The sequence below is a fragment of the Camellia sinensis genome, chromosome 1 (assembly GCF_055761805.1).
Source record: "Camellia sinensis isolate YWXY chromosome 1, ASM5576180v1, whole genome shotgun sequence".
Taxonomy (NCBI): domain Eukaryota; kingdom Viridiplantae; phylum Streptophyta; class Magnoliopsida; order Ericales; family Theaceae; genus Camellia; species Camellia sinensis.
Window position 1 is genome coordinate 148415758 of NC_138961.1, and position 15761 is coordinate 148431518.

The 15761-nt window shown below is 37.4% G+C and overlaps 1 protein-coding gene across 3 annotated transcripts; it reads left to right on the forward strand.

Moving 5' to 3' along the window:
* Positions 1-2328: 2328 nt before the first annotated feature.
* Positions 2329-15761, forward strand: LOC114296036 (WAT1-related protein At5g64700). 3 transcript variants are annotated; one of them, XM_028240321.2, is made up of 8 exons: positions 2329-2426; positions 2554-2766; positions 2959-3021; positions 3179-3295; positions 4218-4476; positions 10091-10252; positions 13621-13772; positions 15505-15761. In XM_028240321.2, exons 1-8 carry the CDS (start codon positions 2344-2346, stop codon positions 15620-15622), a joined length of 1167 nt encoding a protein of 388 aa, XP_028096122.2. In that variant the 5' UTR covers positions 2329-2343; the 3' UTR covers positions 15623-15761. The 3 variants fall into 3 exon arrangements, with proteins under 3 accessions (XP_028096122.2, XP_028096121.2, XP_082742856.1); XM_028240320.2 differs by lacking the exon at positions 15505-15761 and adding an exon at positions 15072-15359; XM_082886730.1 differs by lacking the exons at positions 10091-10252; positions 15505-15761 and adding an exon at positions 15072-15359.

Genomic DNA, 15761 nt, shown 5'->3' on the forward strand with positions numbered 1-15761 from the left:
CAAAACATCTCGACAAACAAGCCCGAGGTGAAGATGGGAGTCGACCAAGTGGTTCTAAAACAGTTCTAAGTACAAAGGTTCAAAGGTGAACTAAGCTCAAGGTGACCTCGGCTACACACCAAGCAAGGAACAAAATCACGCAAGCAATACACAAACAAAACAAGGCAAGGCAAAACTAGCAAATCAATATAACAAGACAAGTTCATGCATGAATGCATGCAAGTATGGCAAGGGTAAGGTGAGGCTTGCTACAGATGTTAGTCTCTTATTGTAGTATTGGTTGTTAGCATTGGTGGGTGGTGTGTTCTGAGTAGCTGGTATTATATTTCGGGTAGTCGTATAGCGGACGTTTCCTAAGTTCTAGGATTCCTTTATTGTATTTAGGTGCGAGAGGTGTGTACCTCAATTCTGGGTAAGTTAAGAGATGTTGTCAGAAGGGTTGGTTGGGTATATAACCCATGGTTAATGTGTGACCTATGTGTAGGGTCACAGTGGTTTTGTGTTTATGGGTTGAGGTGGAGGTGATTGTTTTCGGAGATGGGCCGTGTTTTGGCTCACGTAGTGTTCTAGGTTGGTTGAGAGAGCAGTTGGAAATGTAGCGTTCTACGACTCGGATGGAGGAGGTTGAGAACTTCTTTTGTTCTTCTATAGAGTTAGGATGGTAAGACTTTGAAAGCCTTGTAGGTGTTGTGTGTATGTGTCGGGGCTTGGTTCAGGGTAATTGTTCTGTAAGTATCAACAGCTGGTGGATTGACTAAGAGACTTTGTATTTTGGTTGTACTCGTGTAATGAGTGACAAATAAAATGTGAATTAAAGAGTTGACCTTATTGGTCACTGAGGGATAGAGGTGTTGTGTTTGCTTGTTGTTCGGTTCGGGTGGTTACGTGGTAACAATGGCGTTGTAGTGTTGTAGGCCTTTGCGAGTTGACTTAGTGCGAGAGACTAAGTATGTGAATGTTGTTATTGTGAATTCGGTCGTTATTTATTATAAATATTTATGCAAACCTTATGACGAGGGATGGTGTTTTGATTATCAATGAAAAATGAGGAAAAAATTTTCTTACTCATTATTGATCATTTTTGCTGTGACATTTTTTTCCCTACACGCTTCCCTAAGAAATATTTTCGTGTGCACCCCTAAACATATGGTATGCCATTTATAGCAACACCATAAAATTTTGTAACATAAATAAAAAATATATATATATATATATATATACATATATAACTTTTCTTACTATAAAAAGCATAATCTTTTACTTACCACAAAACAAAGTATTTACTTATTATTTTAGGGTCCACCCCCATAAATTTATTATTCATTACATTTTACCACAATTAGACATAACACCAACCACAAGCATTCGCAAATTTGACCATAAAAAATCAATAACTTTGGTACAATGCACATTATAGATTTTTCCATACATCATATACCATAATTCTAAGAACCTATTCACTACTGGCAACTAGAGCAACAGTTAGAGCACTTGCTGCGTTTACAACTTCATAGACAAGAACATATTCATTAATCTACTTGCTTGCTAGAATAGATTCTCTCTTTATTCTCAAAGAGAATTTTATAGAACATTAATTGTGGAAGTTGATTTTTGACTTCACAACCAGATTAGATCTCCTAATTGAGATCTAAGGAACTTAGCTATAGAACACACGGAAAAATTGATTAATCCCAGCACCTGCACATAAGAAGACAATAAATACCATGGTGGCTCATCCACTCAGGAGTAATCCAACGATCAAGTCAGTCAACTTATGTCTCAAAGATAACAACTCAAGGAAACAATTTACAAGTTAAAGCATACTTTAGACCTACGGGAATGTTTTACTTTTATAGTCAACAATGCCTTCGTCCTTTAAAAATATCACTTTATAGGATTCTATCCTCTAAGGATATCATCTATCTCGAACTCCTATAATCCAGATTAGGATGAACTCTGCTAACAGTCTCATCTCTATTCAAACATAGAACCTCAATGTGTCTAGTACTCCTGCCCTCTATCCGAATATCTCACATTCCGATATGGTCGCACCATATCTCGGCGACTTGGTTCATCCATGTGGCATCTCGACTATAAACCTCAGGTACAAGGACAATCCTAAAAATATGTCCCCACATTAATGTACCTTTCTTGCAGTTGCTTATCACCTATGAATTTTAACTTTATATGTGCAATTGCAGTGACAATTAATTTGACAAACAAAACAAATCAAAGCATATGAACATGGAAGAAAGTTAGAGCACTTGCTGTGTTTACCACTTCATAGACAAGAACATATTCATTAATCCACGTGCTTGCTAGAATAGATTCTCTATTTATTCAATGGTAAAATCTAGGCCTAATAACTTTGATGTTATGGGTTTAAATCTCGAGACAACCACTTTGTGCACTATGTTAAAGGTTAAGTATGTACTCAATTTTTTCCCTCCCAAACACACATTAATATGTACTATTTGGGCGTTGTTCTATTAATGTACCTTTCTTGCAATTGCTCATCATCGATTACTTCTAACTCTATATGTGCAATTGCAGTGACAATCAATTTGACAAACAAAACAAATCAAAGCATATGAACATGGAAGAAATGAAGCCTTATTTAGGTGCTTTAATGTTTCAGTCCATATCTGCAGGCATGTTTATATTGTCAAAGGCTGCCTTGAATAAGGGTATCAACAGTTTTGTGTTCATGTTCTATAGACAATTGGCTGGAACTATTGTCCTGGCGGCTATCATCATTTTCAAACGGCAAGATTTATATATATATATATATATATCATCTTCTCTGATTTTTCTATTTCTATATCTTTTTGTCTGTCGGTGTCCTTGTCCTGTGGGGTCGATTGCTTCATGAGCTCCCTCTTCTTTTTGTTGTTGTTGTTCTTCTTCTTTATGGACAGCTGATTTTAACATTGTCTTTTTTCTCCTTGGCATTTTTAGAGAGAGTGTGACACCAACCTCATTTGTGGCCTTGTGTAAAGTTTTCATGCTTTCACTAATTGGGTATGCTTATGCTTGATTTCAATTCTTCTTATTTTTTTTAAAATTTATTTATTGCAAGCCACATCTTCTTATATCTTATAATAATTTTGATATTGTAAATTAACAACTATATATATTGAGTAGTTGAGATTCTTCACTGTTTGTTTATACATTTCAGCATTACTTTAGGCTACAATATTTATGGCATCGCCCTTGTTTATACGTCTTCAAGTTTGGCTGCTGCTATTAATAATTGCCTCCAGACCATGACATTTTTCCTCGCTGTTTTGCTAAGGTCAGCTTCCTCTCTCTGTGTCTCTCTGTCTCTCTCTCTATATATATAGTTATTACTATTACTTTTCTCCCTCTTTGTTTTGCTTAATTTCTTAGTCAATTTTGCAATTAGGCATTATCCTAGAAAAGGAAAGAAAGTGAAACTCTGTTTCGACACCACTACTTATCTTAGTATACACCATTTGCCAACCATTTGATTAGTTCACCAACACAAATTGAAAATTCTAATTTTGTCTCAATACACACACAGAGAAGAAGAAGAAGAAGAAAAAGAAGAAGAAGAAGAGGATGATCATGGGAGGCGATACGGTGGTGTGTTGCAGTGGTGGCTGGTGGTGGGATGTTCTAAGAAATTAATTTAATTTTGAAAAAAAGAGTAATTGTTTTGAGGGAAAAAAATATAATAATAATAAAAAAATTAACAGATGGAAGGTACTGAGAAAATTAGCGGTGTAACTTGGTTATGATATTTTCTTAATGCCTTAAGGCCATGTTTGATTCACAACACTAATAGTGAGGTATTAATAATCCTATTAAATTAGTGTGGTATTAGTTATCCCACCCCTACCCCATTACTAATAATCCTACAAATTTGTTGGATTAATTATCCATTGGATTAATAATCCTAAACTAAAATGTCAAAACAAACATAGGATGATTGGGCCCACGGATTAATAATCTCAATCCTATGCTTTAATCATTCTAATCAAACATGCCATAAGAGTGATCAACTTCCCTGTTCATGAATTTTTTTGTTATTAATTTTTAAAATTGTGATTCAAAGGGGAGATGATTCACTCTAGTTGCGAACCCATTAAATTTATGTTCTATTCTGATTTCAACCATTTATCCATTTGGTATTTTATTTTCATGAAACTAGTTCATATGTATTTTGAGTTAATGGTGGGGGAATGGAATTGCAGGATGGAAAAGTTAAAGTTGAGGACAATAGGTGGAGTTGCAAAGGTTGCAGGTATCATGTTGTGCATGGGAGGTGTGGCAACCCTTGCTTTCTATAAGGGCCCCTATTTGAAACCATTTCTCCATAGTTATCACCCCTTTGATAGCAATAATAACAGCAGCCAACAAGGGCATGGTAACTCTCCTGGAGAAAATTGGATAAAGGGTTGTTTCCTCATGTTTCTTTCCAATCTTTGTTGGGCTCTCTGGATTGTTTATCAGGTTCATTGTTTTTTCTATTATTGATATAGATGCATACATATATATCATTCATTTGTTTCACTGAATAAATGAACCTTAATTTTGCTCTGATTTTTCTTTGGTACAAAATAGTTTTACTGGCATATGTAAAAATCATGTGAAACGTTTAGGACACATTTTGATAGATGTTGATTTCAAATTAAGGAATTTGGCCTTAATCATTCAAGACAAACTCATTTTTAGAAAAAAATAATTAGGTTTGGATCTTCTCCAAATCTTTCTATTATTGATATAGTTGCTACCTGTCTTCTTGCTGTTAACAGGTTTGGTAGTTGTTTGGAGAGGATCCAACCCATGATAATTAACTTTTGAATTTTAAGATTGAATTAAATAGTTTTAACAGGGTGGATTTGAAATAGCTATATAAAATTAGTTATTTGAAATCATACTAAAGATTCTCTTTCTAGTTATATATATCATACTTACATTTTTTTTTTTTTGATCAGCAAAAAAGGAAACTTTATTGATGAAATCAACATATAATATATACGAGAATATCAATAAAGCAAGGTCATAACAAAGAAAATCATAGCAAACTTCCAAAGACCAAGAAGAAAGTCTAATCATGTGCTAACTCAAGTGAAGAGAGTTGGTGAGGAACCAACAAAGAAAAAAACAGAGAAAACACCAAAGCCCAATAGGCAACATACAACAGAAACACTACAAAACAACAGATGGTCCTAACAGCAAGCCACACTACTCTGTGCACAACCAATAAAGCAACCCATAGGATACTTCCCACTGTGTGCTGCAATCAAATTAAGGGATAAATCTGATTTGTTGCAGGTTGGTAATAACCTCCTGTACAGTGTAGAAGCATTCCTTAGATTGAGCTTTTACCCAAAAAGCAATTCTAACCTTGCTCAACTCACAAATCTCCTCCAGCTAAGGCTGTTTCCCATTAAAGACCACATCATACTTAAATATATACACATACGTATTTATCTCTACTTATCTTCTTCCATTATTTTTCTATCCATTTAACCTCAAATCCCTTAATTTGAAATCCTTATCAATCCAAATGGACCCTTAGATTTGTATAAGAAAAATAATTAAGAGAATTACAATTAGGTGAGAACAATTGAAAATAATTACACTTTTATAGTGGTGGAAGTTCAAACAAGTGATTTTTGTTTCCCATGCCATATCTTCCATTTACACCAACCACTGGCTTAATTACGCCTCTATGAAAATTTAATTATTTAAATTAGTTCACCTTTAAATGCATGTTCCCAAATTTCAATTATTGATTGGTAATCTTTAAAATTGGTTAAAAAACAAAGGTGATTTTTCTAAAAAATGAAGCTCGTTTTGGTTTGATTTGGTTTTTAATTCTTTTTTTTTTTTCAAATAAATAAACTCATAATTTTCATATGATTTTACTTTATTGGGGGGCAAAAATAAATTTTAAAAATTCAAATATATCTTTTTGGTGTTTGTTTTTGTCAAATTAATTTTCTATTTAAAAAAAAATTATTTCAAAAAACTTATTCTAAAAATGAAATCAAGCATACCCGAAATAGTTTTCATTATATTACTTATCACTAGAACTGATCTTACTTACCATATAATGTGGCCCTACTTGCCACTGAAACTAATATTATTTATCACGCAATATGACTATAATGGATGGTGGATGTCAACTGAGGGTAGGAATGAATGAGACTACACAAGAGGGATCTTGGTTGAGATTGAAGTTAGAGAAAAGCAGTGAGTGCTAGGTGCAGTGGTGATGGGCACTACGATTGTGGTATTGTTTGATGAAGTAGAGAAAGGGAGTGAGTAGGGGTTGTCTAGAGGTTTGGTCTGTTTGGGTGTATGAATAAAAGATTATTTTATAAAATTATATTGTTGAATCGAGCACAAGTTGTTAGGTTAGCTAACAATGCACTAACAGATGGGTTAATTGACGTTGGGGTGGTAGGGGAGGGCCAAGGTGTTAGAATTCACACTCACCTACTACACTCCACCTACCACCTCCACTACACTTCACCTACTACCTTCTTCTCTTCTATATATGAATCATTGTAAACAGAATAAACATCAATCAGAGATCAATCAATAAGATACATAAATTCTTACATGGTATCAGAGCAAGGTAAGCAAGGTTAAGAACTTAGTGCTTCCGCTTCACCGGCGGGCGGCAGCCTCGCTTTGGCCGTCCGCCGGACAAACCCAAATTTTCTAATTCTCAAGTTTAACGTAATCCGGCTGGTTGCAGTCCTCAGCCAAAACACAGAGCTGTCCAGCATGCTTCTCAATCACCTTGGCACCTTCATGAAGTCCTCGAGCAAGCCCACCATGAGCCAATGATTTCCTCAACACAAGCTGCAAGGCAGTCATGATGTCCATAGGCTCACCGAGAGCTGGTGCAGGTGCAGGTGCCTCAGCTGCAACAACACCCTCTTCCCCTGACATTTTTCTTCTGCTTCAAAATCCTTCTATCTCCAAACTGCTGATGCTGATAAAGTGGTTTGGAGAACTCGAGCTGCTCCACCTCCCCAGCAACCCTCCCGTCCAGCCAGAACACCGGCGTCGGAAGGCACAAAACAGCCCAGCGTAATGCGTGAACCACACCCAGCTCCTTTCCCGAGCAGGCATAAGGTGCCATACACCTCAGCCCACAACCTTGCGACGTCAATAACAGCCGCGCCGGCGCAGAACCTCTTGAAACTATCATTGTTAAGCTCTCTGTTTTGTTTGACGGTTTGGCCCAGAGAGAGAGTGTGTGCGTGTTCACCCCAGACCCACTATCCGTCTCTCTCTCTCTGGTATATTCCCTCTCTCTCTCTTTTTGTCCCCCACCATCATTGTTTCCACCACCCACTTTCCTTCTATCCATAACAGACCCACTATCCCCACTCTCTCTCCTCCCTTTGCATCCACCGCCCAAAATTCCCTTGTTCCCCACTTCCTTTATTTTATATATTTCTATATATATCTCTTTTTTTATTATAAAAAAAAAAAAAAAAAAAAAAAAAAAAAACATCTCTCCTCATCCAAAGAGACCAAGTCCACACCACTAGCACAAGCTCTATCAGCTGGGGCATATAGATCATGCGACATTACATGCATACCAAGGCCTTTTGCACAACAACCATCTTTTATTCATAGCCGGGGATCAATCCCGATCAGAATTTTACAGCAAACCAAAAAAAAAAAAAAAAAAGGCAATTCCCACACCCACAACAACGGCTTTGTTTTCTTTTCTGCAGACGGCCCCACACCGACATCCCTTCTCTACTCTGCCGCCGGTCTCTTCTTTTTGCCTCCGTCTTGGCCAGCCCTTGCCGGTGTTGCCTCCGGATTTCCCACGCCACCGAGCACATTTACTCCCTGCTCCTCCACTGCCGCATATGGCGGCCCTCCAAATCGGAACATCACGGTGGCCTTCCGCTTCAGCTCCTTGTTTTCTGCCCTTAGCACGCTTATCTCTGCTCGCGCATCCTTATACATGCGTTGGAGCAGAGCCAGCTGGGAGTTTACATGCTGCACCTCATTTGTCCTACTCTGCAGCCGGTTCGACAGGTTTGTAACCGCCGTCATGCTTTCCACACATGCCTTCAGAGTATACTGATTGGCCTCCACATCCGACTGCACTGCCATTCTTTGCTCCACCGACCGCATCGGAAAGTTCAATGGAGCAAAACCAGAGGTGTTTGGTTGCGGTTCCCTGGCCACCGCACCAGTTATTTCTCTTGTGGGCTCATTCAGTTCTGGAAAGAGCGTGAGCAGGTTCTGGGTAGCTGGACGGGAAGAAGAGGCCATGTTTTTGGGTTGCTCAGTGTTTCAGCGCAGGGTTTCAAGAGTGTTTCAGACTGCCAAAATTTTCAGAGGTTTCTCTCAGTTTTTCTGTCTCAGTTTCTGCCTCCTCCGCTTCGGTTTATAAAGACCATGACACAGAGCCAGCCACGCGCATCGCGCGCCTCTTGACATCCGACAAACTGGCACGCCTTTTCATGGCACATCTTTTGATAAAGTGGGCACGCCTTTTGATGGCACGCCTTTTGATAAAATTGGGCACGCCTTTTGAGGGTGCACCTTCACCAACGGTCCGACATGACCCTATAAACTGTCCCGACATTTGATTCCGGTTAGCATCTCCAACGGTCCGACATGACCCTATAAACTGTCCCGACATTTGATTCCGGTTAGCATCTACAACGGTCCGACATGACCCTATAAACTGTCCCGACATTTGATTCCGGTTAGCATCTCCAACGGTCCGACATGACCCTATAAACTGTCCCGACATTTGATTCCGGTTAGTCTTTTTCAACGGTCCGACATGACCCCATAAACTGTCCCGACATTGATTCCGGTTAGCTTCTCCATCGGTCCGGTGTGACCTCGTCAACTGTCCAGACTTTATCTGCTACAGCAGTCTGCCACCACCATACAGTGTCCTCTACCACGTTATGACACCACCATACAGTGTCCTCTACCATGTTATGACACCACCATCCAGTGTCCTCTACCACGTTATGACACCACCATACAGTGTCCTCTACTCCGTTATGACACCCCCATACAGTGTCCTCTACCACGTTATGACACCACCCTACCGTGTCCTCTACAACGTTATGACACCACCATCCAGTGTCCTCTACCACGTTATGACACCACCTTTCAGTGCTTTCCCCAACGGTCTGACACGACCATACAGTGTCTCCTATCCTTTTTTATTTTTCTGTATTTTCTTGTTTTGTTCCTCTCTTCAAACTCAAGTTGGTTAGTTTCTATCCTCCTTGAGTTTGCGGGGGGCTGTTAGAATTCACACTCACCTACTACACTCCACCTACCACCTCCACTACACTTCACCTACTACCTTCTTCTCTTCTATATATGAATCATTGTAAACAGAATAAACATCAATCAGAGATCAATCAATAAGATACATAAATTCTTACACAAGGTGTTGATGGAGGACTGGTTCTGCTCCCCCTATACCCTGCTCCTGATCGAGCCCAATTATATTTATTATTATTTATATGTATATAATATGTATAATTTTTTTTCAATATAACAAGAGTAAAGTACAAAAATATTACAATTAACATTTATTTTCATTCATTAATTTATTTCTCAACTTACATCTTTTATCTCTAATTTTTATCGGTATTCCTATTCTCACGGTGGCGAAGGCCATGGTGACCCAGTACAACATCTCTCTCTCTCTTTTATTTTTTATGTGGCTACTTTTGTAATTGTAAGGTTGTGTGGAGGAAAGGGCTAGTGAATTAGAGTGGCAGAGGGGTAGGGTGTTTTAGGGATGGGTGGCGTAGAGTTGAGTGGCAGTTAATAATGGTTAGGAAGGGTGGAGGAATGAAGTGTTGGTTGATGATAGAGGTGTGTCAAAAATATTGGAATAAGGCAAAGAAGTAAAGTAATTTTATTTTGGTAATAAATGGTAATTACTTTTTGTTAATTCTATTAATAGAAAATTTCTGATAAGGGTAATTCAAAATCCAATCTCAGAGTTCATTGGAAAATGATGTTGAGCTATTTTTGTTCCATTGGGAGCTGAATTATTTTTTTAAGAGAATAGACTAATTGATTTTTTGAACAAAAACAGGCTCCAGTTTTGAAAGACTACCCTTCGAAGCTGCTCATCTTTACAAACCTCCAGTGCCTTTTCAGTGTAATTCAGACAGGTGTTGTTGCCATTGTTGCGGAAAGAGATCTTTCTAAATGGAAGCTAGGTTGGGATGCTAGACTTGTTGCAATTGTTTATAGTGTAAGCAAACAAAAAGCTCTTTTTTAATCTTCTTCCTTTAATATATTTGTTATTGTTTTGCTTTGTTGCTAACTAAATAACGGAACAAAATACCAATGTGGTAAATTTGGAGCTCTTAATGTCATAATAGCAATTAAATATTTCAATAGCCAATGAACAATCGCCAATGAGCAATCGAATGGGTAGCGCTGTTGATTCCCCATAATATTTGAACATTACATACATTAGTAATTTTGTATGTAATAAGTGTTCTGTTTGTCCAAACAGAAGAGTTCATATTTAAACTAAGCACACTGTGTTCAAACGATGAGTACTTGAAGAGCTATTACAAAAACACAAATCATTTTTATTCAAACTGATTAAAGTGTTTTCGAAAGTGAACATCATCATAGAAATAAACACATACTATACAAATGTACTAAGTCCACTAACTAGTCTATGAATTCTAAAGTTAAGCCCAATAGATCGAATAAAACTTAACAGTAACGTCCCAATTTTCACAAGATTAATTAGGTAGAAACTAATTAACCTAAGTGTAATTGATTAAGTAGAAAACCTATTTCTTATTTTCATTAAGCTCATGAATTTCCACTAATGACAATAAAGTAACAGAATAACAACAATGAAAGTTAATTTCAGCAATTAACTGTTTGATTTACAGACCCAAGTTTAATTACATAACAAATAAAAAGGTCGTAGCCTCAAGTTAACATAGGTCTATAATATTCAGTCCCAAAAAGGTATTGCCTCTCCCCAAAATCAAGGCACTGACCCCCGACTTGTACTTGAAATATAGGGGGTGAGCAAAATAATAACGTGCTTATCAATATTTCAACTCTACATCATGTATATATTCTATGCTAAGTGTGTTAACAATTTACATCAATGTCAAGATTAATAAAAGACATCTGAATAAGTAGATGATCACATGCCAATAACCCGTTACAATTCCATAATAATTCAACCCAATAACATACCCACCCACACAATCTAACTCGATCCCTCTCATCCGTTAGGAACACAACCGGAGGTTACTAGCCCCTAACACTGTATACCTTCTTGGTCTCTAACCGAAGCATGAACCTCTGTACCACCAAATCAAACTTAGCCTCCGTTTGGGAAGTGGGTTGGCTTTTTGACTTTTTGGCTTTTTTGGCTATTTTAGCCTGGGCTAAAAAGCTTGGTTTGGGAAGGATTTTTTGACTTTTTGGCTTTTTTGACTTTTTTTGTGAGAGAAGAATGTATTGATTATAGGTTGGATGTGATGTTTTGTTTGTTATGGCTAAAATAGCCTATTTTGTTTTTTGTGGCTAAAATAGCCAAAAAAGCCTTTACACAATTCCGGTCTCATATCATCCATCGAACAACTTTTTGTGACGAAATTAAATTAACAATACCTCATTACCTTTTTCTAGATTAGTTTTATTATTCATTGATCAGGTAAACACCGGTAACTCGCTTCCTTTCCATTTCAATATTATTAATATGGGTGAGCAAATCAACCGAACTATAGATTCACTAATTATTCAACTAATCTGAGGAAAAAAAAAGGATTTAGAAACCACCCCAAGGGGTCTTGAAACGAGTCCCAGTACACAGCATTGCCTTTCCTAGGCCAATCAACCGGCGAGCATCCGCAGTCAATTCTCTCTCTACCACGGTAATTCTCTTTATTTCTCACGTTTGAACCTTTTGGCATGTTGACCAGTCAATCCTTTAAGTCATTTATTGCGATTTTAGATCACAACCTTCATCTTGTTTTCATTTAATGTTCCATGAATCTCAAGTATAAAACATTTATGACTCTAACCACGAATAACAATCACTAGAACATAAGTTTAAGCAATCTAAATAGAGTAATGCTACAGACCCCAAATATTCTATCAAAAGTTTTACTAAATATCTCACATGGATGTGGGATCCACACAATGTGGGTCCCATGTGGGTCCCACACCCATGTGAGACATTTAGTAAAACTTTTGGTAGAATTTTTGGGACCTCTAACATTTTTGATCTAAATAACCCAATATCACATATATACTTGTAGTAAGGAGATGAACTTGACCGCAGAGATTTTTGATATCAAATAAAGGAGAAGATGATGATGGTGGTGGAGATCTAAGGTCTCAAGCCTCCAAGGTTCTCTTTGTAGCCTACAATGAGCTTTACCCAAGCTCCATATAGCGACCAAACTCTCTCCTCTCAAATCCTAGCTAAAAGAGTAAAGAGAGAAGATGAGAAGTAGAGGAGTAGGGGTGTAATTTTGGCCGGGCCTGGCCCATGTCGGGCCTTGCGGGCTCCAGCCAAAAATTGGGCTGGGCCGGCCCACGAGCCAGAAAACTAGGCCCAGGGATATTCGGGCTTTGGTCGGGCTAGTGGGCCAGGCCCCTAGGCCTGGGCTCGGGCTTTGGGCGGGCTTGGGTGGGCCTAAATAATTTTTAAATTTTTTTTTATGTTTTCTACCAAAATTTTATTATTTTCCATTAAAAATAACACCGGGTGGGGTGGGCTGAGCTTTTGGCCGGGCCTTGAGCGAGCCGATGGGTCGGGCCAATCAGAGCGGGGTCCATGGGCTGGGCCGGGCTTCAAAATGATGGCCCAGCCCCTCACCCAAGGCCTCGGGTTGGGCTTGAGCCCTGGCCTAAACGGGCCGGGCCCACCTCGGGCCGCGGGTGGGCTTTGGGCCACCCGCGGGCCACAGGCCAAAATTACACCTCTACAGAGGAGGGAAGGGGAGAGAGAGAGAGAGAGAGAAAGAGATCACAATGTATAACTAATAAAGATGGTAGGGGAGTGTGCCTTAATCTCTCACCATGAGAGTAATCCTAGGGTAAAGGTGAAAGTGGTGGTTGGCCAAAGGGTGGAATGACCAAAGTACCCCCAATTCAAAGTATCTAACCCAAGTCTTCATTTTCTATATAGCACTTTATTTATAGGTTTAGGCACTTTATTTGTAGGTTTAGGAACATAAACATCTAAATTACACAACTCCTTGGGCATAGTTATAATACATGATTAACTAAACCTTTAACATTTAATTAATGTTAAATAAGTTTCAAAATAACCCGAACCTTACATTATCGAACTATGGACATAAACTCAACAAAACCAACTGAAAATAGTAATAAAGATACAAATTTTATATGATGCTAGTGCTAATGCATAAGTTTTACATTTCACACAAAAAACTATATATCGGCTTGTTCGAATTCGAGTCTCCAACTTCTATTTTCCTTTGGAATTGTTCAATACTCAACTAAGTCAAATATTGTTAAAGAATATAACTTTTACATCTCCAAGCTTAACAATTTTTACACCTTCAATTTTTCTTCATCTTTTTCTTTCAATTTTGTGATGGCCAATGACAGGGATTCTTGACAAGCGCTGTTGGAACCAACTTACTAGCATGGTTGATTAAAAAGAAGGGGCCAGTTTTTCAAGCCATGTGGACTCCATTGAGTTTGGTCATTACAATCCTTTTCTCAACATTCCTCTTAGGCGAGGTCATTAGTTTGGGAAGGTAATTACTTTAATTTGTCTAATTAAACCCGACCCTTTAATAGGATTACAATGTTTGGTATGGTGTCAACTATTTTCCTTTTTTCTTTTTTTCTTCTATTTTTTTGAATTTATAACTAATAGAAAATAGTGTCTCAGTTCATCTTCGTCTAAACTTGAATATTATTTCAAAATGAGGTTAGTACCAACTATTTTACAATATATCTATGGGCTAGCACTACAAGAAAATACACTTTTGGTGACTAATTTTTTAGTTGCCAAAAGTACGATTTTTAGTTGCCAAAATACTTTCCCAACCAAAAATTTTGGTTGCTAGCTTTGTCACGGGTACATTGTCGGCGAAGGTATTGGTGACTAAAAAAATTTAGTAGCGAAAAGTCTTACAAAATGGTGACTATTGTTTTAGTAGGCAAAAATAAAATGTATTAGCGACTAAAAGTGGCTTAGTCCCTGATAAGGGACATTGGCGACTAACATATTAGACGCCCAAAGCATATTATTTTAATTTAACTCACATCTTCAGCTACTAAATCTTTTGTCGCGAAAACTTCAAATATCTACGGCGACCAAATTATTAGTCGCCAATAGTGTTCTTTTAGCTACTAAATGTTTAGTTGCGGAAAGGTTGATTCTTGTTTAGCTACTACACAGGTTAGTTGCCTATGATTTTTAATTATGTTTTGGCGACTAAATATTTAGTCGCCAAAACTGTTTTTCGTTTTAGCTACCAAACAATTAGTCGACAAAACTGTTTTCAATTCGTTTTGATTAGTAAATATTTAGTCGCCAAAAGATTTATTTCTTTTTGGCTACCATAGTAATGCTATACAAACATACTGAGTCTTTGAGTTGTTCCTATCATGTTATTATGGTGAGTCTAATTTCAAATACCAAAACTTTATTACTGTATGTCAGATCTAGGTAAGTAGGAGTAGTTTGTGATTTGTATTACATTTTTAAGTATTTACACTCAAAAGTCACATAGTTTTCACACATTGGCTAAACAATTTGAACATTTGTTTAAAAATAAATGGAAGAAGCATGGTGCCATGTAAATTGATACAACAAATTGTCAACAATAGTTGTAGTTTATGTTGTATTCTTCTTGGTTGGTGTTAATGCCTTGCATGATTACTACACCATACTTCCTCTTACAGGGATATTTTGATCTTTTAGTCTTTTCAACTTGTTCTAGCTTGATACTACAACAAAATGTCCTTTCATTACCGTTTTCCAATCATATATCTCTTTTCATATGTTTAACTATTTTTTCTCACCTTTTATTCTCTTTTGAATTTAGTGTTCTAGGCGGGACCTTATTGGTGGGAAGCCTCTACTGTGTATTATGGGGAAAGAGCAAAGAAGAAAAGGCAAATAGCTTGAACAATCAAGAAATTTTAAAAGTTGAAGTTGAGCAAAGCCGCTAGAAACACGTAGTGATTATAGAAACTACACCACCATTACATTTGTAACATGCATGTTAATGTGGTTGCAAGATAAAGATCTATTTAAACTATATAGCAAACTGTGTGTATTTAATAAAACATGATTGGAAATAAAATTCTAAAACTAAATTCCATAATGTAAATTTTAATTCCCAAAATTCAGAAAAGAAATGTTTCTGAAAACGAAGAAAGGAAAGAAATTTCTTGTTCAAGTCTAAAACTAGAACCAAACACACACTGAAATTATACAGAATTAATTTACTTACAAATTGTAATATTGAAATGCAGAAAGGAAAGACAGCCGAGGTGTATGTTGGACACATTTTCCTTAAGATCGTTATGTCCTCACTACGATGGTCAAGAACAGACGACGCCGACCTCCCAGGATGCAACGACTATATCCTAGAATTGCAGCACTACAATCTGGGTCTAACGAACAGACTGAGTTGTACCTACTCTCTTTTACAAAAAATATAAGAACAGTATGTAGAAAAGCAATATATGAGAAAAATGAAGAAAAACAAATCAAAGAATTGGTTGGAGAA

Bases quoted from the DNA above. Each gene is read 5' to 3' on its own strand.
- LOC114296036 (XM_028240320.2), top strand. From the start codon at position 2,344: ATGGTAAAATCTAGGCCTAATAACTTTGATGTTATGGGTTTAAATCTC. The intron at 2,767-2,958 runs GCAAGATTTATA...TGGCATTTTTAG, and splicing joins GCTATCATCATTTTCAAACG to AGAGAGTGTGACACCAACCT. The intron at 10,253-13,620 runs GTAAGCAAACAA...GGCCAATGACAG, and splicing joins TTGTTGCAATTGTTTATAGT to GGATTCTTGACAAGCGCTGT.